The following is a 25,037-nucleotide window of genomic DNA, read 5'->3' as shown; positions in this document are numbered from 1 at the left end:
CTGTTTAAGACGTACCCTTCTGGCTTTTGACCTCGGACTCCCTGACTTCTCCCATCTAACGGCGTGTCCGTAAGAAGTGATTAGCATCACATTGAGTCTAGGCACTATACTCTGTTCTCAGAACAAAGAGCCCAACCATGTTTTATTGGCTTAAATTGGCCTATTTTATGAAGACCTATTGAGATGAGTAAGTCAATGGCGTTAATATTCTAAAATATGGTTTCTTGTGTTCTAATGAACTAAAGAATAATATGTTGCTGTTATTTCTATGAAATGTGTCAATGATGAGGAACATCAGTACAATTCCCTTCAATCTACATAATAAGAAATATCCCCCCAGTCTACTGTTGGTCCTTTGGTATAGAATCATTGACTAAGATAATAAGGCAAGTGCCATTAACATGTTTAGATCTTTCACAAACACAAGGAGTTCAGAGGTCCTCTTCAACTCTTTTCTAGTACATAAAATGCTGCATTATATAATAGAATTAAAATTAAATATCTTTCTACAATGTCCCACATCTTGGTCTATGCTCTGTTCCATGCAACTTTTGGGAATTAGATATTTGGATAATTGCAGTCAACATTCAATGTTGAGGAGTACAGTAGATTTAGTGTAGGATCTGTCACCAAATTTCACAGTATAAACTGCATACATTATTAGATAGATCTCTAAGCCCTGATGAGGGTGGTGTTCATATTTGTATCACCATGTCAGAATGACTGTATAGGCCTTTTGAATTTTTTTCCATCCAATATTTAAATAAGTATTTTTTTCAGGGTTATAAAAAAGGATTATACAGCAATTCTGACCTGGATCTACAGCAATTCTGAATAGGTTTAGGAGTTCTATTCAGTAATATACTCAGTTTGTATTGTCAAAACTGGTGGCAGATCCTCTTATAGTAAAATGTCAATCTAAATTCACTTGAAGCACACCCAATCAGTAATTTGTATAGCGAATGTATTACCCATTGTTGTCTTTTGACATTTCCAACAACGGTCCGGTCTCCTCCCGCCTCACGTGACGGCAGTTGTGACTTGGGTCTCATAACTTTGTTCAGAGTTTCATGGACTTACATTGAGAATGTGACCTCCGGTCCACATTGAAGACACTGTGTGAGCTGGCTGGACACAACTGCAGTCACATAATGCCGGATAGGATGGTTGCAGTGTTGCAAATGGCAGAAGACAGTGAAGGGTGAGAATTTTAATACACATTACACACACTCACTACTGATTGGTAACAGAGGGTGCAATTAAAAGAAAATGCTGGAGTACTTCTTTAAGTAAATTTGCAAATACTTTGCTTCACTTATTTCATACCACATATCGGCAGTTTGTCCAAGAATTTAGCTCTTCGTCCTTGTGAGACATGATTTATCACATGCTAGATCTCCATGATGCACAAAACCTTTGGAATTGTGCATTTTGTTTTTGACATCTAATATATATAATCGTCTTATCCCGTCTGTCTGTCCTTCTGTCCAGGAAATCCCGCGTCACTGATTGGTCCGGCCGCGGCCAATCAGCGACGCGGGATTTCAGAAAAAGATGGCGGCTGTTAGCGGCTCATGTGCCTCACGGAGGTCAGCGGCGAAGCAGCCGGGAGATGACCGGTGCTAGCCGGTCATCTCCCGGCTGCTCGCAGCAGAACTACCCCGACCGGCGGCGCCGCTGACCTCCATGCGGCTACCGTCGGGAGATCAGTGGCTAGGGCCGCTGATCTCCCCACGGCAAGCGTGAAGGGAGGACCGGGGAGCGGCGCCGCCGGTCAGGATACTTCTGCTGCAAGCAGCCGGTCATCTCCCGGCTGCTCGCAGCGGAAGTACCCGCACAGGCAGCGCAGCTCCCTGGTCCTCACTAAAACGATTCGCTGATTGGTCGCGGTCGCCGGCTGCGACCAATCAGCGATTTTGGCGCCAAATTTGAACACCGCTCTGCTGATTGCGCCCGGTGGGCCGCATACATATTCTAGAATACCCGATGCGTTAGAATCGGGCCACCATCTAGTGAAAGAATAACAGCCCAGGATTTACCAGAAGAACAAGATACTTGAAGTCAAATATCTTGTAATAAAGTCTGACATTTTATTGCATTTCTGGTTTATAAATTGTTGCTTCTCTCTTTCAGTGTGAAATATTCTCCATTGCTTTAGGCTTAAGATAAAATATAACATTTAAGAAGGTTTGATCCCAAAGTGACAAACTTGTCCTTGTGGGCCAAAAATACACACTATGTTCCAGAAATACAACATGTAGGAACAAGATGTCTGAATAAAGACCTTTATATAGTAACAGTTCACCTTCTGTCTGGCCATTTGTGTTTACGCTGTTTGCTAGGACAGATGTTTACAGTTTTCTGAATGTCTGAAGGAATCCTTTGAGTTGCAGACAGTAACATAAGACAGCGGCCGAGCAATGAGCTGACTCACGAGGGTTTTCTGCCAGTTTGTTCGTATTAAAATGCACAGTAGTAAATGATTAAGAAATAAGAGTTGGCAATTTTCTCATACCGAAGTTACTAGAACAGTAATTGCTCTCGGGGGTCCCGCTTCTTTTACATTTTTGCTGGCACAGGGCAACTGTTGGTTTTAGATCTAAGAAAAAAACAAGGAAAGACATGAGTATCATGATTAAAGTAAACAATGGAATAATAGTTTTACAAAAGGAAAGCGATTAGTATGTCTCCAGTTTAATGCAGAATCATAGATTGCTTTTCTTCATGTTGGATTTCATTCAAATCCAGCAGAAAATAAAACCACAGTATGCTCTATTAGATACTGTATTGTGGGAGTATAAGTATTATTTAACCGATCAATCATGCAGACTTGTTATTTAAGGATTATTTTGACAATTGCTCTAATTTATTTTTATGAATAATAATCCAGCAAAACAAAAAAAGAGAAAACAAGAAAATAGAAGCAACGGGAGTTAAGAATTCTTTCCGTAACACTAATAATTTTCTGCCTTATCTCACTCCTATAACCCAAATCTTATTTTTTTCCCTTCTGTTTCTCATTTTAAGCAGGAATGAAGAGTAAAGAAGATTAAATAAAAATAATAATGTACAGGAGGTTCCCATTAAATACCAGAGTTATCCGTAATCCATGGGCTCACCACTGCTCATACTAGCATTCTCCTTTTGTATTTCCGATTTTTGACAGACTGTCATAATTTTGTATATAACACCCTATGCAGCTTAAAAACAAATGTTGTCTACATGAGTTAAAACAATATTATCTCTGGCAAGGCTATATGGTTCATTTAATTTTAGTTTAGTGATAAGATGGTAGAAAAGGAATAATAGGTTTTGCTCTTTCTTCAATATTATGTTTCTATGTTTTTTTTTCAATATATGTGGAGGCCATATTGGAGACATACAGGGGAAAATTAACATTGTATACCAGTTTTATAGCAGAAAAAAATTAAAAATATTGTCACATTAATGTTTTGCGCAAACATTTATTGATTTTACATCACTTTCGACACTTTTCTAAAAGTACACTGGTTTAGGGGAGAAGAGGCACTGCTCATCAGATCTTCTTTAACTTACAGTATGCCTGAAACTGGTATGAATTATAGCAGAGGTGTATACTAGTTTACATCCAGCACAGATTGTAGTTTGCGGCATATACATCGCCCAGAGAGGTGCCAATTTTATTGGTGGGCATGCACCTTCCAATTAATTTGATGCATCTTACTCCAGCTCCATTCTATTTGAGACTGGAGTATTATGTACCAGTCGTTGTAAGTGTTCTCATAGTTCCTTCTTGTATTCCTTTCTGAATTTCTTGCAAGCAGGGTGCTTATGATTTGTTAAAGATGAAATGATTGGAGGTTAATTAACAGAGAAATCTCATAGATTTTATTGTAGCGTTCCAAAAAGTGGAGGGGCATGGTCTGACCAGGACTCGCATACCCTATGGTCCAGGTAGCAATAATATCCTGGTGATAAAACATTCATTGTGTGGAAACATCAGCACACAGCCTAATAAGTACCAGATCCCTTCTTTAGCCCATTCTTTAGCAGTGTATTTATGAGCAAAATCTATGAATTTTAATGTTGCTGGAAATGGTTTACACAAATGGAAAAATGAGTTTTAGAAGTCCAGAGACAACAGTCACACACTGGAACGTGTTATCCTTCTGTTCATTTTATAGAAGGCACTTATATTTACTTTTCAATAAACTGTTGGATTATCTAACAATGCAAGGGTTAATGTCACTTAACATTAGCAGCCAGAAATGTAGGAGGCAGACAACATATTGGGTATGATTCAGCCTCCTTCCTAACACAGTTTTCCATACTTTCCCCATTACATCACTCCACCAGCCACAAGGAAAGACAACGTGACACGTTTACTGTATGCTGAGAATAATCAGACAGTAATAAAGCAGCTCAAATATTGCTTCTTAAATAGAGTGATATCTGGCTAATATTAGTAATATCTAGTGACCATTGTGATATGCAAAGAACACAACAGATGTAAAACAATGCAAACTGCACCATAATGGTACACATGGCGCAAATGAGCTGTGGAAAATTTAGCTTTGTGCCAGTGGTGTAACTTGAAGCTTGTGGGTCCCATTGTTAAATCTTCTACAGGGTCCCCAATTACTATTGGTCTTCAACAGTATCGGTCTTCTCATATGAACCAAAGAGACCCTTGAGACCCTCTAGGCTCCAGGACCGGATGCTACTGCAACCCCTGACCCCATTATAGTTATGTCTCTGCTATGGGTATAGATAAAGCCCCAAAAATATTGTATAAAAAAGTACAAGTAGTACATGTAGATTTATCTAAGGCTTTATTCATTCATATTGAAGATAAATAGTGTTAAAATACCCAGAAATCTGAGTAAGTAGAGGGGGATCCTTTAGTCAGAATGTAGAAACAGGTTTTCACAGGCTTTATTCAAATATGCATGTTAGTTCTGCATTGGCACATTATTTACGTGATGGTCCTTTTCATCCATTTCTATTAGGTAATTTTTACCGTTGCCAAAACCTCCCAAAAGGAGACCCAAGGGGGTCTCCCCAAGTGTTTCTGTGAAAAAAATGGATGGCATCTGCTGCTGTCCTTGGTTTTGGGGACTTGACTGAGATGGTTCAGCTCAGACCAAAAATAAAACTATTGTAGTATATGCCTCTGAATTTTTCCAGAAAAAAATTGAATGGCTCCATATAACTATGATGACACTATGTGTAGTCTGTGGAAAACATGAGGCTCACGGATAGTACCTGGACTACAAACACTGACTTTATGGGACCTTGTAAATCCTTGCACTCCACAGTCATCCATTACTATCCATAGAAATTGTGTATTGCTTTGTTTCATGTGTGGTACAGCTGCTGAAATTTGTTTGGGGCAGATTCGTTTTATGCAGTCCAAATATAATTAGTCTGAATTGAAAGTGCATTGATTCCTGTGAAAACAAGTTTATTATGCTCTGAGGTCTTTCCAGGCCCCAAAGCATGTTAACCCGACGGGTGATTAAGTGGTTATAAATAGTAAAATACATTACACTCAGTTGTCCTAGGCCCTCACTTCTCTTACGCTGCCTCTGCCATCGTAACCAGTCTTCTACGTGGGTCTTTGGCACTGAGGTTAGTGATTGGTCTCAGACAGTGCACATCATGACATGCATAGGCTGCCATGTGAATGCAGGAGGCCAAAAATGAAGTCCTGGAAGAACCAAAGACCAGCTCCCACCACCTGGAAGCTGCAGTGATGGTGGCCTAGGCAATGTGAGACAGATTAGGTCCTACAATAGGTCAGTATAATGTATTTCATTATTCTGATAACAGATAAATGGCAGTTGTCTGGCTGCTATTTTGCTGGATTCATGCCACGCCAATCCTAAAAGAATTCAGCTTTTCCAGAATCCAAAATTTTCAGGAAATTTGTAACAAAGTTGATTTGTTATAGATTGATTCGCTCATATCAAGCCGAATACAGAGAAATACACTGCTCAAAAAAAAATAAAGGGAACACTTAAACAACAGAATATAACTCCAAGTAAATCAAACTTCTGTGAAATCAAACTGTCCACTTAGGAAGCAACACTGATTGACAATCAATTTCACATGCTGTTGTGCAAATGGAATAGACAATAGATGGAAATTATTGGCAATTATGAGGACCACAGACCACATCTCAGTACCAATGCTTTCTGGCTGATGTTTTGGTCACTTTTGAATGTTGGTTGTGCTTTCACACTCGTGGTAGGATGAGACGGACTCTACAACCCACAGAAGTTGCTCAGGTAGTGCAGCTCATCCAGGATGGCACATCAATGCGAGCTGTGGCAAGAAGGTTTGCTGTGTCTGTCAGCGTAGTGTCCAGAGGCTGGAGGTGCTACCAGGAGACAGGCCAGTACACCAGGAGATGTGGAGGGGGCCGTAGGAGGGCATCAACCCAGCAGCAGGACCGCTACCTCCGCCTTTGTGCAAGGAGGAACAGGAGGAGCACTGCCAGAGCCCTGCAAAATGACCTCCAGCAGGCCACAAATGTGCATGTGTCTGCACAAACGGTTAGAAACCGACTCCATGAGGGTGGTATGAGGGCCCAATGTCCACAGATGGGGGTTGTGCTCACAGCCCAACACTGTGCAGGACGCTTTGCATTTGCCACAGAACACCAGGATTGGCAAAGTCACCATTGGCGCCCTGTGCTCTTCAAAGGTGAAAGCAGGTTCACACTGAGCACATGTGACAGACGTGACAGAGTCTGGAGACGCCGTGGAGAGCGATCTGCTTCCTGCAACATCCTTCAGTATGTCTGGTTTGGCAGTGGGTCAGTAATGGTGTGGGCTGGCATTTCTTTGGAGGGCCGCACAACCCTCCATGTGCTCGCCAGAGGTAGCCTGATTGCCATTAGGTACCGAAATGAGATCCTCAGACCCCTTGTGAGACCATATGCTGATGCGGTTGGCCCTGGGTTCCTCCTAATGCAGGACAATGCCAGACCTCATGTGGCTGGAGTGTGTCAGCAGTTCCTGCAAGATGAAGGCATTGAAACTATGGACTGGCCCGCCCGTTCCTCAGACCTGAATCCGATTGAGCACATCTGGGACATCATGTCTCGCTCCATCCACCAATGTTACGTTGCACCACACACTGTTCAGGAGTTGGCGGATGCTTTAGTCCAGGTCTGGGAGGAGATCCCACAGGAGATCATCCGCAACCTCATCAGGAGCATGCCCAGGCATTGTAGGGAGGTCATACAGGCACGTGGAGGCCACACACAATACTGAGACTCATTTTGACTTGTTTTAAGGACATTACATCAAAGTTGGATCAGCCTGTAGTGTGTTTTTCCACTTTCATTTTGGGGGTGACTCCAAATCCAGACCTCCATTGGTTAATAAATTTGATTTCCATTGATGATATTTGTGCGATTTTGTTGTCAGCACATTCAACTTTGTATTGAACAAAGTATTCAATGAGAACATTTCATTCATTCAGATCTAGGATGTGTTATTTGAGTGTTCCCTTTATTTTTTTGAGCAGTGTATATTCTGAGCAAGCATAGAAATTATATGATAGGAAGCTTGTAGAGCAGAAGGTGAGGTAAGGGAATTACAAAAATTTCTGGAAATATTGAAGCTATGTATGTGGAACACTGGTCTTTTCCTACATACTGATTATATTTCAATACGGCTGTAATGGACACGGTACGGACCTAGTGCTACACACCACATTTTCTTGCCATGTGTTTGCTAGTGGTCAGCCACATTGGAATGTAGGAATAACAGAAGTAATCGTCAGATATTACAAGTCTTTAATTCATCTGACCCAGCCAGCTTTATTTATAGTGCTTAAACATAGAATTTCCAGTGCCACTCAAAACCTCCAAAGAAATCTTACAGACAATTGAAACAAGACAGACCTCAGTTGTATGGTAGCTTAAAATAACTTCTGGAAGAAATGCAAGAAATGTAATGCCTCTTAGATTATCGAAAATCACAAGCACACCAGGAGCAAGCATGGTAAAGGTCAGCAGGGTGTGATACTCTGATATCTTCGAGCCCCATTACATTTACGACCCAATAAAATATCATATGAATGTACTTAAGATCAGTAAGATCAACCTAAAAGAAACATCATATTTGTTGTTTCAATATTTAGTTGCTCATGTAGACCACCCAAATCCATCAGGTTCTGGATTAGTGATTATAATATTGGCCCCTGGATGACAAAACTTGCTGCCCCTTGCTAAATGCCCCAACACGTATTCCGAACTGAGTGATGTATAATACAATCTCCAATTTGTAAACTGCTTTTCATGAAATTGGAACTGGTAATTAAATTATGGTAGATGACAAAATTGTCTAGCATGATTATAAGGAACCTGCCAGGAGTTTTAAGGTCTCCCAACTAATTAAAGTAAAGACATGTTCAACCATACATTTATGGCTGCAAACTGATATTCTATCATTGAAAAAAATCTAATTTGAATTTTCATGTAATGGAGGTTGCGAATATATTGAGGGCAGAACAAGGGCACCAATCCTTTGCATTATTCTCAGCCAAGCACCAGCCCCAGCTGCAGGAGATATCAATGAGGCCTATGGGAGTGGTTCTGGGCACGGAATAATGTGAAGAATAGATGCATTCATTAGGAATGAGCCTCCCTTACAGACCCATTTACAGAAAAGATCAAAGTAGATCTTATCGGTGATGGAAAACCTGTGTTATTGGTAGGTTCCTGTTGATAACTTGTCCTCCATATTCAAAAACGTGTGCAGAACCAGTTGGTATTGGGGTTTATGATATTATAACTGCAACTATGATATTGTAGAGTACAAGCATTTATCATGAGTTGTCTGTGGTCATATATAAGTTCTTTGCAAATATAAATAAACAAAACTTACAAACAAAGTTCACTTATGAGAGCTCCTCCACTGTCCTGATTTATTTTACTCCTTTATCTAGCACCATTAATTTCCACTGTGCTTTATAGAAATATTCATCATTGTCCCTACTGGGGCTCATAATCTGAATTTCCTATCAATGTGTCTTAGGAGTGTGGGACGAAGCACATCTAAACACCAGGAGAACATACAGTGCAAACTCCTTGCAGATGTTGTCCTTGGTGGGATTTGAACCCCGGACCCCAGCAATGCAAAGCAACAGTGTTAACTTGCAAGCCTTTGTGTCTTCAGTTATTTGCTTGAAGTCCAAAAGTTCCACTCCCATGTTCCTTCCAGCATAGGCCGAGGACTTTCTGTCCCTCTGTGTGACAATGACATGCTTAAAGGAAACCTGTCAGGAGGATCATCCATGTTAAACTAAAGGTATGGGCAGTTTGGCGCTGTCATAGTGATTTAATACATACCATTAGTGTAAAAATCTTCAGTCTGGTTTTCATTAAATCCTAATGATAAATTTTGGTTTTCTAGGTGCTTCGGGCGGGACTTGTGGGTGGGACTGTGGGTAGGGTCTTCAGCTCAGAGGGCTCAAACACCCATTCTGCTGCCTCTGTTGAATTCATTTAAATTTTGGGCTCCCACCATCTTAGCTGTGGGCAGCGCTCTCGCTGGTGCGGTGTTCATGAAAATGGCATAGGAGCATGCGCAGATCGATCTCCAGCCGTCTTCAGGAAAATGACACCGGAGGTGGCGCTTGCACAGAATGTGATCTCAGCTCGTCATCGAGCTTAAACGGGACTGTCTGTCTGGCTCAGTTCATTAGTTATGCAAGAAAGACAGCTGATGCAGGAACAAAGTAGGGAACTGTTTCAGCTAATGAAATGAATCAAATAGTGAAGTTGAGCTTCCTGTACAATAGGACTGTGCTGGAATCAGGACAATGGTGCACTTTCATCATTTACAGGGAACCTGTCATGTCCTGTCTACTATGTAAACTGCCTCTATTGCATTGTTAGTGATGCAATGTGCATCACTAACACGCTTTTTTCATTAAAATTGGCACTTATATCATTAGTATACAGTATAGCACTTGATATAGTTATATCATGCCTGCTCATTTAGTCACAGGGCTGTGATCCTTGCATTTGAATTCTGCTCCCGGCTCGCGCTGAAGTAAGTATGGGGCACTTGCACAGTAGGACATGGCCACTGTAACCGCGCCACCGGCCTTGACTGACACTCGCTCTGCATTGTGGCTCAGCTGTCAGTCAGAGCCGTAGGCGCAGTTACAGCCGCCGCTCTGTATTCTCAGAGCGGTGACTGAGCCAGCGGCACCTCCGCCCCCATGACTGTAATCGAATGCTGGCGAGGAGAATAAAGTTAATTTTCTCCCTGCTGCATTTGGCTGCATGGAGGTGCCAGGCAGCATATTAACGCTGTTAACCTGCAGATCAACCACATATCTGCAGGTTAATAGCATTATTTCTGATGACAGGTTCCCTTTAAACACTTGCTGAACAGGAAAAAAGAAATGTATATCAACTGGAAAGATGGGGGCATATCTAAAGAAGAATATTATGCTGCCTGCAGGGAATGCGTTAGAAGAGCTTAAAGGCAGTATTGAAATGAGGCTTGCAAGGGAGACAAAAAGCAATAAAAAAGAATTTTGGGTCACGAATGGATGTTGGTCAAAATCAAAACAAAAGTAAAAGATGCTATAGGATTTTTACAGAATGAAAAGAGTGAAGTGGTCAAAAATGATGTTGAGAAGGCCAAACTTTTAAATTCCTTTATTGCATCTGTGTTCTCTAAGAAAGCAAATGTAACATCAACTGATATTCACTGTGGTATCGAAGGAATAAAAGAATCCACACTATCTATAAACAGAGAGATGGTGAGGGAATACTAAGCTAATTTAAATTACTTTAAATCTCCTGGTCCAGATGAATTACATCCTAGGATATTGAAAGAGATAGCAAAGGAAATTGCAGAAACACTAGCCAGAAGATTGGAGGAGGGCAAATATTGTCCCTATCTTCAAAAAAGGAAAGATGGAACCAGGAAATTACAGGCCAGTGTGCCTTACTTCTACACAAGGAAAGATCTTTGAACAAATTATTAACCAGCATGTATGTAAGTGTAATGTTGCGTGATGATGAAATGACCCACTGCTAGCCAGCAAGAGTAGTGTATTGGCCACACTTGGCGCTAGCCATCGTACTGCCGTACGCACTTGAGGGCCGAGTATACTCTTCACCGCCTCCCGGGAACTTTACCAGAGCCCTTCCCAGGCAGAGAGCAGCACGGTGGCTGGTGACCAAACACACAAACAGCAGACGTGGCAACCACACCAGAACCAAAAACCCCAGAGCAACTGCATTAACTAAGGTGAACAATAATAAACCAAGCACAGGCACCAAAGCATGAACCACCTCAGAAGCACAGAAACACTGACCTTTACCACACACCAGAACTGAAATAATCAGCTATGAAAAGGAGGAAATGGCAGGTTTAAATCAGTCGCCTCCCACCAGTCACCTGACCACACTGAAGTAACCCCCAATCTCCACCCCCAGACCACAGAGACACCGGAGGAGGGGAGAGAAGACTGGAGAGAACCTCCCACCATCTGACTGCCCCAGCAGGTACGGCGTCCCGCACCCACAGACAGCAGCTAACACCAGGGGACCAGGCATCCTGGGGTTCCCGCACAGCATCCTGCACAGACTCTGCTGCTCCAAGCGATGCTAGGAGTTTATCTCCTAGCATGCAATATCTGGACTGAGCGAGCTCCCCCTGCAAGCTCCACCCCGGATGTGACACCCCGCCCCCCATGGCCAGTGAAGGGCGATGGGTGACCCACTGGAAAGCCGGAGCCCGCCCAGAAGCGCGAGGGCCCGCTAAGGTATGGAGCAACTATTCTTGACAGTAAGTACTTGGATAAAAATACAGTAATTAAACCAGAGCCAGCATGGGTTTGTAGCAAACAAGCCAGACTAATTTCCTTCTATGATGTAATCACTGATTGGGTGGATCAGGAAAATGCGGTAGATATAGTATATCTCAACTTCAGCAAAGCATTTGATAAAGTATTTCATACTAACTTTATTGAAAAAATGACCAAGTATGGGATTGACAAAGCTATGTTTAGGAGGATTCATAACTAGCTCAGTGATCGTACTCAAAGAGTGGTAATAAATGGTTGCACATACAATTGGAAGAGTGTTTCAAGTGGCGTACCACAAAGCTCTGTCCTGGACCCAGTGTTGTTCAACATTTTTCAACATTTTTATAAATGATCTAGATAAGGGAACTGAAGGTAAACTAATGTAAAGCTAACACTAGAGAAGACAGTGAAAGGATTCAGAAGGATCCAGACAAGCTTGAACAATGGTCAGTGACTAATATAATGGTATTTAACTGGGAAAAATGCAAGATTCTACATCTGGGCAAAAAAAACGAAAATTGCATCTACAGAATGGGAGGAATAGAACTAAGCAACAGCACATGTGAAAAAGACTTGGGTATACTAATAGATCACAGACTGCACATGAGTCAACTGTGTGATACAGCAGCAAAAAAGGAAAACACAGTTTTGGTATGTATTAAGAGAAGCATAGAGTCTAGATCATGTGTAGTAATTATCCCCCTCTACTCCTCCTTGGTCAGACTTCATCTGGAATACTGTGTCCAGTTCTGGGCACCACATTTAAAAAAACACATCGAAAAACTGAAGCAAGTTCAGATAAGAGCTACAAGGATGGTGAGCGGACTGCAAACTATGTTCTATGAGGAACAGTTAAAGGATTTGGGAATGTTTACCTTGCAAAAAATAAGGCTAAGAGAAGACTTAATAGCTGTCTACAAATATCTGAAGGGATGTCACAGTGTAGAGGTATCATCCTTATTCTCATTTGCACATGGAATGAAACTGAAAGGGAGAAGATACAGATTAGATATTAGAAAAAACTTTTTGATAGTGAGGGTGATCAATGAGTGGAACAGGCTGCCATGAGAGGTGGTGAGTTCTCCTTTAATGAAAGTCTTCAAACAGACATCTGTCTGAGATGGTTTAGTGAATCCTGCATTGAGCAGATGGTTGGACACGATGACCCTGGAGCTCCCTTCCAACTCTAACATTCTAGGATTCTATGAATCAAAACATTGTGTGTACCTCATAATGGTATCAATAACAATGTTATCTTGAAGTACAAAATACAAGGCCTCATACAGGTCCATAGATGAAAATATAAGAAAGGTCTCAGAACGTAGCAACACAAACCAATTTTTTTTTGCAAATTTTCATTTTTTAGCACTATTTAAATAATAAAAAATGATAATAGTTTGGTATCTTACGGTCCAGTGCATATTAAAGTCTGCGAAATGCGGTAATCATATTGTCCTTAAGAATCATGTTGGCGGGTCATGTTGACAACACAGTGATCACCGTAAAAACAAAACCTCTAACAAAAAAATTACCGAATTGGATTTTTTTCACTGGTTTAGAGCACTTGCAATTTTTCTCTTGTTCTTCAGTACATCATATGGTAAAATGAATAGTATCATTCAAAACTACAACTCATCCCACAAAAAAAATCATGCCCTCAAATGGCTGTGTCTACTGAAAAATAAGAGTTATGACTTTTGAAGAATAGAAGGAAAAAAAATAAAAGAGCAAAAATGAAAAATTGTCCATTCCTTAAGGATTTTAAGTATAGTGGGTAAAACATTTGGACACTGTATTTTCTGGGCATACATTTTTCCAATTTAAAGTTAATGGATTGACGATCCCACAAACACGTGACAATGAAAGCATGCTGTGGCTTCACCAAAAATGCAGCAAATCTAATGCAAATGCAAATCGTAAATCTGATTTTTTTAAATTGTACACCCAAATATTTAGCCACAGTTAAAAAATGAAAGATGGTAAAACATACAATGGGAAGATTTATTATAACTCTGCCAAATTTATCCCAGTGAATCAATCTGTTTAATAGATTTGATGTATCTTGCAACACACGTTACATGTTTTTCTTCTCCATGCCAGATATGGCTCTCTTAGACCAATATTTTATACCGATCTGCACATTTAATCCAATTCCCGCTTTCTAAATCAGGCCGCTCTTTTTGAACACTTAAAACTGTTTAGTGAGGTGCAATGGGTCCAAATCAGAAAAAGCACATGATAAAACTGGAGCAAAACATGCACCCCAGCTATCTGGTGTAAATTGAGCCAGAGTTCCAGTTAGTAAATTCCTCCAATATGTGCACAATGCCATCAAATACTTGACAAATTTTTCATGTTTTCACAATGTTTTCATGTTCCCGAAATTGTAAGTCATCCCCTATCCATAGCCCAATTTTTCCATAGCTCAGGTCTCAGGATCACTAGTGATCAGACGCCTAGTGATCAGTAAGTTACCCCATATTCTACGAGTAGGGAATGACCTACGATTTTAGAAATAAAAACTTGTTACAAAGCCTTTCTTTTATTTTTCTCAAAGTTATGTTGGAGGAGAAAGTATACTTTCACAAAGGCAAAGATCACACAAAGTATATTGGAGTAGCTTCAGAATATTGGGCTAATGCTGAAATGTTCTCATTCTGTTTATGAGGCGGTGCTGAGTGGCATCTATTACTGACATGGCTAATCGCACTGTAATTCCTGGGAACCGCATTGATGTTAACAATAAGTTTTTCTCAGACTACAAAGACCCCACTTTGATAAACATTAGAACTGTTCCATTAAAATGCCATTTTCTTATCCGTGATTAGCAGAATAGTATCTCGACTATTAGGAGAAGAATTTATGACACGTAGAAACTTTCCGTCAGAAACCTTAGTTGGTCACTATTGCCAAAGGCGTCCTGTACTCACTGAATGGCAGACTTACTTGTGGTTGTCGGAGCAGCTGTTGTGGCGGGAGAGGACGTGGTTGTCAGTAACTTTTTTGGCCTGAATTTATAATGGCCAATAAAACCGTCGGCCGTCAGGCTTAAGTCAGACAAGAACTGAATGAGGAGTTCATTTTTCTCAGATACAATGGGTCTGCAGAGAAAACAGAAAACACTAGTCACTTCACAAGACAATAATAGAAAGCATTACACATTGACCCAGGATAAAACACATTATGTACGTCTATATGGTATCTAGCCTGGCACATTCAGTCTGTTAAAATGTAATTAATGAAGACCATAAAATACCCCAAAACTTTCTCCATATTCTAGTCATCTCTTTATTTGTTATCCTTGGTCATCTGTTGAGTTTTCACTTTGGAAGTCACATCACCAAATACACATTTACCAGCCAATTCAACAATGGAATTACCGTGACAAGAATCAATTACACCAATAAATACAATGTAAAACATCTGTAGGATAAAAAACAATGTTTTTTATTTATAGATTTCTGGGTGTACAATAAAACTACTTCCATTTGGTTTACAAGGATCCTGTGTGAATGCCTGCTATTTTGATTTCTATTGAAACACTAGTTGAGGGGAGAAGCTAGCTACTTCCTTTTTTCATGGATGTCATTATTTAATTAGGTTTCCACATTCTTCATGAACAAATAGATATTTGGTCACTGATACCAGGCAATATTTCATATTTCACAGGTAACAATTCAATCGGTAATGTGGCTACCAGGATAAGCTTAGAGAGGGTAGAGGAGGACTCTTTGGGCAAAGGGGTAAAAACATGAGTACTTTATATGGCTGTCAGTGCTAGTTGTCAGAGAATATTTTCTGTTCTAGAAACTGGACACAGGAGATATTTAGAGCACAGCAAAGTACAATCATATTCTTTTCTTTTAAAATTCTTTTCATTAAGATTTTTTATAGGTTGGCTACAACATAGGTTACAATCAGATGATAAGAATCGTAAGCATAGACATTCGATCAGCGAGGCAAGTTGACAACTATGAGATATGTCTATGGTAACCTGTATGGGGGAAAAGAGAAAAAAGGGAGGGGAAGTAATAAAACATCTAACAGTTTGTAACAAATGGATCAATAAAGGTCCGGTGGCAGGTGGGAGGGGGGATGTTAAGGGTCTAGATTTTCTCAGTCAGGGACAGTCATATATTTTCTTGAAGGCGTGTTAAGGTAAGATGGGAGATAGAGGGTCTTGTTTGCAAAAATAGTCAGGGGGTGGGAGTGATAAAAAATGGCCAGGGAGATTTCTGTAAAAATCATGCATCGCTTGAGTTCCCAACTCGAGAGTTCTTCTAGTCTGCAAATTTGTTCTACCTTGGATTTCCATTGGGGGGTGGAGGGTGTTGATTTGGATTTCCACATAGTAGGGGATCAGGATTCTGGCAGAGGCCAGTAGGAGTCTAAGAAGAAATAGTTTGTGTTTTGGAATCTTATCTGGGAAAAAATGTAGCAGACATATTTGTGGAATAACGGCCAGTTGTAGTTTGAGGATCTGGTTTATAAGGCATAGGATCTTGGACCAAAACGCATGGTTGAGTCAGTACAATCATATTTTAATTTTGGGGATAAAATGTTTTGCATTTTCATGTTTATTGGAACCACCAAAATTATTTAATTATTTTTTGACTTGTTCATGAAACAATTTGTCTCACGAGACAAAGAGATCACTTTTTTCAATTATCCCAATATGATTTCTGGCCTGAGATTAACCAAGTGTGTAGAGATGACCCTCATCACCATCAGTAGAAAAGGCTGCAGACGTATGCCTCCAGGCTCCACCAATACTTGGCATAATCTGTATCCAGCAAAGAAAGCCATCGCACAAGGACAGGTTTCTCAATAAAATATAGTGCAGGTGATATTTTTGGCCATTAATTTGTCTTTTTTTCAAGCTGATAACAACCCATCAATACAGTAATGTTCAATACATCCTGAAAGTACCTTGTAAAAACAAATCATTGTAATTGGGGTACATTTCTTATCCTGGATGAACAATACAAAACCTCAGTGTATTTTCACTTTAGTAAATAACCATACATGTTGAAAACACAGATAAAATCATATAAAACTACATTTTTGAGATAAGTCACTAGATCAGTGGGCGCTGAACAGCCTGCACACAGCTGCGGCCAAGTATCTCATTCTATTCTCCCTAATTGCCCAATTGATAATTTTGAAGGGGGGAACCATAGTCTTAAACACTTCTCCTTGTGCACCATAACTTGATAGTATCAAAATTGTAACGTGCATAACTTGTGGTTGGTGTAACTAGTATACTGTGACATGTAGTACTCCTCTGTATATCGGTGAATTAATGAGTATAGAAAGATCGACTCTATTAGTACCCAAAATCTTTTTCTAGGGAAAATATATATGAAACCATGCCGTACATGTTGTCCTTAATAATAAGTTATGGTTACGTCCTGCCAACTGCACCGTATTCTCCTGTAGCAGGAGGGTCAAACAGATAATTTACAGACATAGTAGATGAAGCCAACAATTATTGTGACTAAAGATCCTTTGCATAAATTATATTTATAGACTCATGTTTATAATGTACTTCCAATTCTTTCTATAAATCAGTAGTGCAAAGCTAAGAAACATTGTAATATATATTGTACAGAAATATGGCTATTTCTCCAGTATTCAGAATCTCCTCCTCTCTTCTGCCTCCTGCACTGACCAGTCAGGGGATTGTTTGCGGTGTCCCATACACTGCACAGAGATATAAGAGGAGATCCTGCTCTATCCCTCTCATACACATGCCCGATTAATCCACCTCTCTCCTCGCTACTCCTCTGCTTCTCCCCTCTACAAATCCCTTCATTGACCTACAGTTCCCCAACAAATCCAGTTCAAACTACTAACATTGACTTACAAGGCCGTCCATGTCTCCTCCATATATCTCTGAACTAATCTCCCGATACCTTCCCACAAGTAATCTCTAGTCTTCCCAAGACCTCCTTCTCTCCTCCACACTTGTACGTCCCTCACCCAATCACCTCCTAGACTTCTGCAGATTATCCCCCATCCTATGGAATTCCTTGCCCCAACACGTCCGATTATCCGCCACTTTCAGCTTGTCTCCTCCCCACCACCGGAGCTGCTGCAATCTCCCTGACCTACTGTCTCCTTCCACACTACCCTGTAGAATGTAAGCCCACAAGGGCTGGGCCCTTTCCCCCTCTGTACCAGTCTGTCATTGTTAGTCTGTTCTCTGTCATCTATAGCACCATGGATTCAATGGTGCTCTAAAAATAAATAATTATAATAATATACAGAGAAGTGCAAATAAGACAGAGGACATTGTATAACAGTAATAAGCAGTATCGCTGTGTATCCAGCACCGAAGGTAGATGGAAAACATAGTTAAAAACTGTTTGTAGCAGTATCCATGAATGTCTCTAACTATTTCTCTGCTTCTACCTTCTCCTTCTTTCTCTGTAGATTTTTATGAGAAGCTGCTGTTTCCTGATCTCTCAGTGAATTGAGAGTAAAGGATCAGTGCATGAGAGGGAAGGAAAGGAGTATAATACAGTATGTGGGAGAGGTATGCTTCTGTAAATTACACAATTTCTTTTATATTTCTACTGACTTTTAAAGTTGTTTTATAATTGGAGGTGCACTTTAATTTTTTTTTATTTCCAAATGTGAATGCAACCATCGCAATCTCCTGTGACACATTAACTGAAGGCAATGTCAGTCTCAAAAACACCAATGTCTATTTCTTGTTGGACACCAAACTTTGTTTTTCACTTTTTGTTCCTAGAACATGTGCCATTTGGAATACACGCAGAAACTAAATGAACCGCACCCACTTGTCCTTGGTTTAAAGTAATAAGTATGTATGTGTGCAACGGAAGTGTTGAAAAGAGCAGATTAAACAGTCTGTAACGATTGTAAGAGGTAAAGGAACGTACTCATGCCACATAAACATGTAAGGTGCCAATACTATCCATTCCATAAAGAGAATTGAATTCAATAACAGATTTAATATCTTGGTTCACAAATATAAATTCACTATTTAAGACAACATATACTTTTGGAATAAAAAAAGTTTTCCAGGAATTCACATCCTTTGATAGGCTACAGTGGCATGTAAAAGTTTGGGCACCCCTGGTCAAAACTACTGTTATTGTGAACAGTTAAGCAAGCTGAAGATGAAATGATCTCTAAAAGTTAAAGATGACACATTTCATTTGTATTTTAGGCAAAAAAAGATATATATACAGTATTTGCTGATGACACAAAGCTAGGAGGGATAGCTAATACTAGAGAAGAGAGAGAGAGGATTCAAAAAGACCTAAATAAACTGGAGCAGTGGGCAGCAACCAACAGAATGGTTTTTAACAGGGAAAAATGCAAAGTACTACATCTGGGCAATAAAAATGAAAAAAGCATATACAGAATGGGAGGAATAGAGCTAAGCAACAGTACATGTGAAAAAGACTTAGGTATACTAATAGATCATAGACTGAACATGAGTCAACAGTGTGATGCAGCAGCAAAAAAGGCAAATACAATTCTGGGATGTATTAACAGAAGCATACAGTCTAGATCACGTGAAGTCATTATCGGTCTTTACTCCTCTTTGGTCAGACCTTATCTGGAATACTGTGTACAGTTTTGGGCACCACATTTTAAAAAAGACATAGACAAACTGGAGCAAGTTCAGAGAAGAGCGACCAGAATGGTGACTGGTCTGCAAACCATGTCCTATGAGGAACGGTTGCAGGATTTGGGAATGTTTAGCTTGCAAAAAAGAAGACTGAGAGGAGACTTAATAGCTGTCTACAAATATGTCAAGGGCTGTCACATTGTAGAAGGATCATCTTTATTCTCATTTGCACAAGGAAAGACTAGAAGCAATGGGATGAAACTAAATGGGAGGAGACACAGATTAGATATTAGAAAAAACTTTTTGACAGTTAGGGTGATTAATGAGTGGAACAGGCTGCCACGAGAGGTGGTGAGTTCCCCTTCAATGGACGTCTTCAAACAGAGGCTGGACAGACATCTGTCTGAGATGATCTAGTGAATCCTGCTTTGAGCAGGGGGTTGGACCAGATGACCCAGGAGGTCCCTTCCAACTCTACCATTCTATGATTCTATGATGCTATGATTCTATATTTTCATCTTTTACATTTTAAAAATTACAAAAAGGAAAATTGGCCGATGCAATAGTTTGAGCACCCTGCATGGTTAGTACTACCTAGTAGCACCCCCTTTTAAAAATATCACAGCTTGTAAATGTCTTTTGTAACCAGCAAAGTGTCTTTCCATTCTTGTTTGAGGGATTTTCATCCATTTTTCCTTGGAAAGTTCTTCCAGTTCTGTGAGATTCCTGAGTCCTCTTGCATGCATTGCTATTTTGAGGTCTAGCCACAGATTTTCAATGTTGTTGAAATCAGGGTACTGTGAGGGCCATTGTAAAACATTCAAATTGCGCCTTTTGATGTAGTCTATTGTGGATTGTGACGTGTGTTTAGGATCAGTATCCATTTGTATAAGCCATCCTCTTTTCAACTTCAGCTTTTTTTTTTACAGACGGTGTTATGTTTGCATTAATAATTTGTTGAAATTTCATTGAATCAATTCTTCCCTCTAGCCATGAAATGTCCCCAGTGCTATTGGCTGCAACACAACCCCAAAGCATGAATGATCCACCCCCATGCACCCCCATGCTTAATGGTTGGCGAGATGTTCTTTTCCTAAGATTCTGTGTCCTTTTTTCTCCACACAAACCTTTGATCATTATGGCCAAAGAGTTCTATTTTATCTCAATGGTCCAAAGGACTTGTTTCCAAAATGCATCAGGCTTGTTTAGATGTTCTTCTGCATACTTCTGAAGCTAAATTTTATGGTGAGGACGCAGAAGAGGTTTTCTTCTGAGGACTCTTCCATGATGGCCATATTTGTGCAGGTCTCTGAACAGTAGAACAATGTACCACAACTCCAGAGTCTGCTAATTTTTTCTGAAGGTCTTTTGCAGTCAAGCGGGGTTTCTGATTTGCCTCTCTAGCAATCCTACGAGCAGCTCTCACTGAAGTTTTGCTTGGTCTTCCAGACCTTATCTTGACCCCCACTGTTCCTGGTAACTGCCATTTCTTAATTACATTTCAAACTGAGGAAAGGGAAACTTGAAAATGCTTTGCTATCTTCTTATAGCCTTCTCCCGCTTTGTGGGCCTTCACCATTTTCATTTTCAGAGTGCTAGGCAACTGCATAGAAGAACCCATGGCTGCTGTTTTTGGAACAAGGTTAGAGGAGGCTGGGTTTTTATAAAGCTGGGAAATTTGCATCACTTGGCCTTTCCTAATGATGATAGTTAGAAAGTTATCTGAGCACACAAATCTCCAAGGGTGCCAAAACTTTCGCATCAGCCTATTTTCCTTTTTGTCATTTTATTTTTTTTGCCTAAATTACAAAGGAAATGTGTCATCTGACACCCAGTACCCCCATGATCTACTGTAGGGGCATCAAACACGGCATTCTGTGGTCTGCGGGCACTAGAGCTCCTGAGATGATGGCGACCTGGTCCCACAACCTCAGACGCACATTCAGCTGAAATGTACTGCAGTGTAGACAGCCACCGGCTCTCTTCACCACAATACTTACCAGCCTATCAGAGGCTGTTAGTTGACATCGGCAGACAGGCTGTAGAGGAGGAAGAAGACGCTGTTTGCCATGGGAGCTACACAGGTCAGAAGAATTTTTTTTATTTATATGTAAAGAGTCTCAAGATGGGAGAAATTGTTACAGGATGGGGACCATTACTAAAAAATGGGAGCCAGGAAGGGAGACATTATTACAGGAATGGTATTTCAATATGGGGGGCCAGTACTACAGGATCGGAGATATTACAGAATAGGGGACATTATTACAGGATGTGGACATAATTACAGTAAGTGTCCCATGAAGGGGAAAAATTACTACAATATAGGGGCCTGGAAGGGGGCCATTATTACAGGAACCAGTGAAAATAATGAATATAAAACACACCAAAAATGGTAAAAAAAAAAGTCATACAGCAAAAAAAATTGATATAACTGAAAACGTCATCTCGTCCCACAAAGGATGTGGCCTGACAAATTCAATTTTTTCTATATGGGGCCCTTTTACCTGCCCAAGTTTGAGACCACTGATTTACAGGTTTAAGTTGCATTACCATGAACAGCTGTATGTACTGATGGTTTACTGTGTTCATAACCATTGTTCAGGCTATGGTTTGGTGGGCGGATAGCCCCTCACAAATCACTAAAAGTAAAGGATAGGCAATCAATGTGTATTTTCAAAAACCGTTTTGTTACCACAGTACTACCCAATGCTGCAAGCGGACATCATACAACTCATGCAAATCTAACAAAAATTCCTGATACAGATGTGAACAGAGCCTTGAAGGGACACTGTAAATAATGGCATATTGCTAGGTCCTTAGAATTAAAGGTCCACAGCCCTGGCTCAGTGCTATTGCTTCTTTTCAGTGTTAGGTTACATTCACACATCAGTTTTTCTCATTCATGTGCTGCCTGTTTATAGGAGTGTATACTGACCCATAGAATTTAATGGAATCATTCACATCTTAGTTTGTTTTATAGATCAGTGTTTTCATTCTGTCAAACTCATTGTATGTATTATTCTCATCTAGCTCAAACTCGGCAATTCAAATCTATACAGATCCAAAAATGAAAGAAAAACGGAAGACATGTTTCCATCAGTTTTCCATCTTTTTTTAACTGATGCATTTCTAAGTGTCAATGGAAAAAAAGCTCAAAAATAGAGGTGAAAAAACAGTTGCAAAACGAATGTAAAAGAAACATAAAATGGATGATACATAAAACAAAAACGGCCCATTCAAAAATAGAAATGGACATGTGAATAAAGCCTTACTCTACACAGCGGCTTTTCTGGTTATCTGCTGTGCAAAGAATGGAAAAACTTCTCCGTACCATCATTAATGCAATTCCATGCACAGTACTTGGCCAGAACAGCCGGGATCCCAGATGTCGTCGAATCCCACAATCTGAATTCTTCATTGAACTTTGTGAGTTGCAGTTACTTACGCAGGTGGACTGTCCCCACAGAACTTCCCAATCCTCTTGGCATCATTCATCTCTCCTCCATTAAATACTGCCACGTAATCATATCTGCAGTAATTGTCCCTCTCCACATCAAATTTCTCAAACCTTACTTCAATTACCTGCAATAGGAGGCAAGAAAATGAATGGAACCTCCTACATATGAGCTTCAGACTGCACTGTTATGTATCTTATTAGGCAACTATCACCTAATCACATCAGCTAGAAATACTTCATTACTACAATTATGTCACTCTAAACACATCATTACTGATCTTGTACTCATCCTGACACATCCTTACCAGTTTAGTTGAGCTTCTCCAAAATAGTTTGACAGCAAAGTCCTTCATACACACTTGGTAAAACTCATCCAAACCCATCGATTTCATCAGGATGAAATATCAACTCTCCCCTACCACATGGATATGGCCAGTTGGATTTCAGTGGCCTATCATTTCATTCAATGTATAGATAAGTCACTGCCAGAGGTGTCCTGACAGTGGCTCTGATAGAGGAAAAAATGAGAGCTCGGCAGAGCTGAACATTCCTGTATATGGGGGGGACACAGCTGCTGGTCGAATGATTGTTCAGCCAACAGCTACCTAATGTGCATGGCGCCCTTTAGTAAAACATCAGATTACTAGATGTTTTGCAAGTCAAAATACCCAGCTTTATTTACCATTGAAGTAGCAGGGAATGCTGGGGGATTTGAGCTCCGGAATCTGGTGAATTGTGAATGCAACTCTGGACTATAATGCAGACCGTAACTACAGATATATACAGGATGACTAATGCAATGTACCATTAATATTATATTACTCTGAAGTTTAATATAATGAAGATTAGTGATAAATGTAAAATGTACATTGGCACTCGGAGGTGTAAATGCCAGGTCTTGTGGAATCACTAAGAGGTGGCTACATTTGGATATGGTAAAACCGAAGAACATTGATGAATGTAAATATTAGCTGTGCTCTAGCTACACAGAAAACATGTTAACTCAATGTGGGAGATCACTAAGCTAAATATGGCAGAATTCTGGTACAATTTACATCAATATTGTGGTGCATTTATTATGTGTTTCAGACACTTCGTGCCCTTGTTGTCCGGGCCGTCTGGCTTAGTAGAAGAGGAGCATGAGCAAAGCGGTGTAGTTTGAGATGTAATATCATGTACCAAAATTACACCTTCTTGACCTGTTGCAAAAAATTTTTTGCAATGCAAGGTTGCACAAAAATTTTGCGAGTTTTGCCATTTTTACAAGAGCCTCGACCAGTCATGCAAAAGTGAGTGGAGCTGGGGTGGACAGTGGCGTGGCAGAGCCCACCTAACTTAATTCATCAACATTTTCACCTTTTTAGTGTCACAAATTATACAGAAATGTACTTTAGGTCCTGGCTGGAATAATATTTCTGGTGGACGTGCACACTAGTTGTAATATGGACCTAATCAGAGACATGCACCTTTTAATGAATTATGCGCTTTTCACTCAAGTGGTCCTTTCATTAAGACTGCCATGCAAAATGCCAGACTTAATGAATTGAGCCCTAAGTGTATTAATTTATCATCCAGCATTAGTCACCTTGGTGCATTTTTTAAGCTGTCTAAATATTAGACAGGATTAGTAAATCTTACTTAAATAGAGTCAGTCATCACAATATGATTGTTCAAATCAAGCACATGTGCTCGATGCACCCTTCATGTGGAAAAAAAAAGTTGGGTGCACCTTCCCAACTACTTGTTTTCCATCTCTCTCCACCCTCACCTTCCTTGATTGACAGCTTTGGCTTTACAGGAGCCAAAGGAGGGCAGAGGTAGATGGAAAACTAGCAGATGGAAAGGTGCACTGAACTGTTTGGTCTCGCCAAGGGTGCACTGAGCAACTGTGATTTGTTTTAACAGTCGTTGTATGAAGACAAACTCCTTTTTAATATCTGTGGTGTTAAATGGCTTACAGTTTCTGTAAGACTACCACATGCAAAGTCAAATAATAGTCTGTGACCCCTTCCCAAAAAAAAGCAAATTAAACTTAGCACCCAGTAATGTAGGAGACTTAGCCCATATACAAAACATTCCTTTTGTGTGTAAACTATAGCCTTTTTTGTCTAGAAAAAGCAATACTTTTCAATATGCAAATAGGGTGCAGCC

General features: G+C 40.2%; 2 protein-coding genes across 3 annotated transcripts in view; one reads left to right on the top strand and one right to left on the bottom strand.

The window, feature by feature from the left end:
* The window catches only part of PCOLCE2 (procollagen C-endopeptidase enhancer 2), a 64,272-nt gene that overhangs the window by 2,880 nt on the left and 36,355 nt on the right, over window positions 1-25,037 (bottom strand). The window contains exons 5-7 of the mRNA XM_073674679.1: window positions 22,875-23,011; window positions 14,770-14,924; window positions 2,516-2,599 (exon numbers count right to left, since the gene is read on the bottom strand). Of these exons, the coding sequence (XP_073530780.1) occupies window positions 2,516-2,599; window positions 14,770-14,924; window positions 22,875-23,011 (376 nt within the window). The remainder of the gene's footprint in view (window positions 1-2,515; window positions 2,600-14,769; window positions 14,925-22,874; window positions 23,012-25,037) is intronic.
* TRPC1 (transient receptor potential cation channel subfamily C member 1) overlaps window positions 1-25,037 on the top strand; it is a 313,340-nt gene that overhangs the window by 256,960 nt on the left and 31,343 nt on the right. Inside the window, exon 14 of one of the 2 annotated variants that reach the window (XM_073674675.1) lies at window positions 18,259-18,312. The exons of the other annotated variant lie outside the window; for it this stretch is intronic. Coding sequence (XP_073530776.1) covers window positions 18,259-18,297 — 39 coding nt within the window. The 3' untranslated portion in view covers window positions 18,298-18,312. Of the gene's footprint in view, window positions 1-18,258; window positions 18,313-25,037 lie in introns of those variants that run through there. 2 annotated transcript variants of the gene reach the window in all.

Source organism: Phyllobates terribilis, unplaced genomic scaffold (genome assembly GCF_046119375.1).
Source record: "Phyllobates terribilis strain yellow unplaced genomic scaffold, ASM4611937v1 Scaffold_3__8_contigs__length_932513732, whole genome shotgun sequence".
Taxonomy (NCBI): domain Eukaryota; kingdom Metazoa; phylum Chordata; class Amphibia; order Anura; family Dendrobatidae; genus Phyllobates; species Phyllobates terribilis.
Note: the sequence above shows the minus strand (reverse complement) of the source record. Positions and strands in the feature narration are given on the sequence as shown.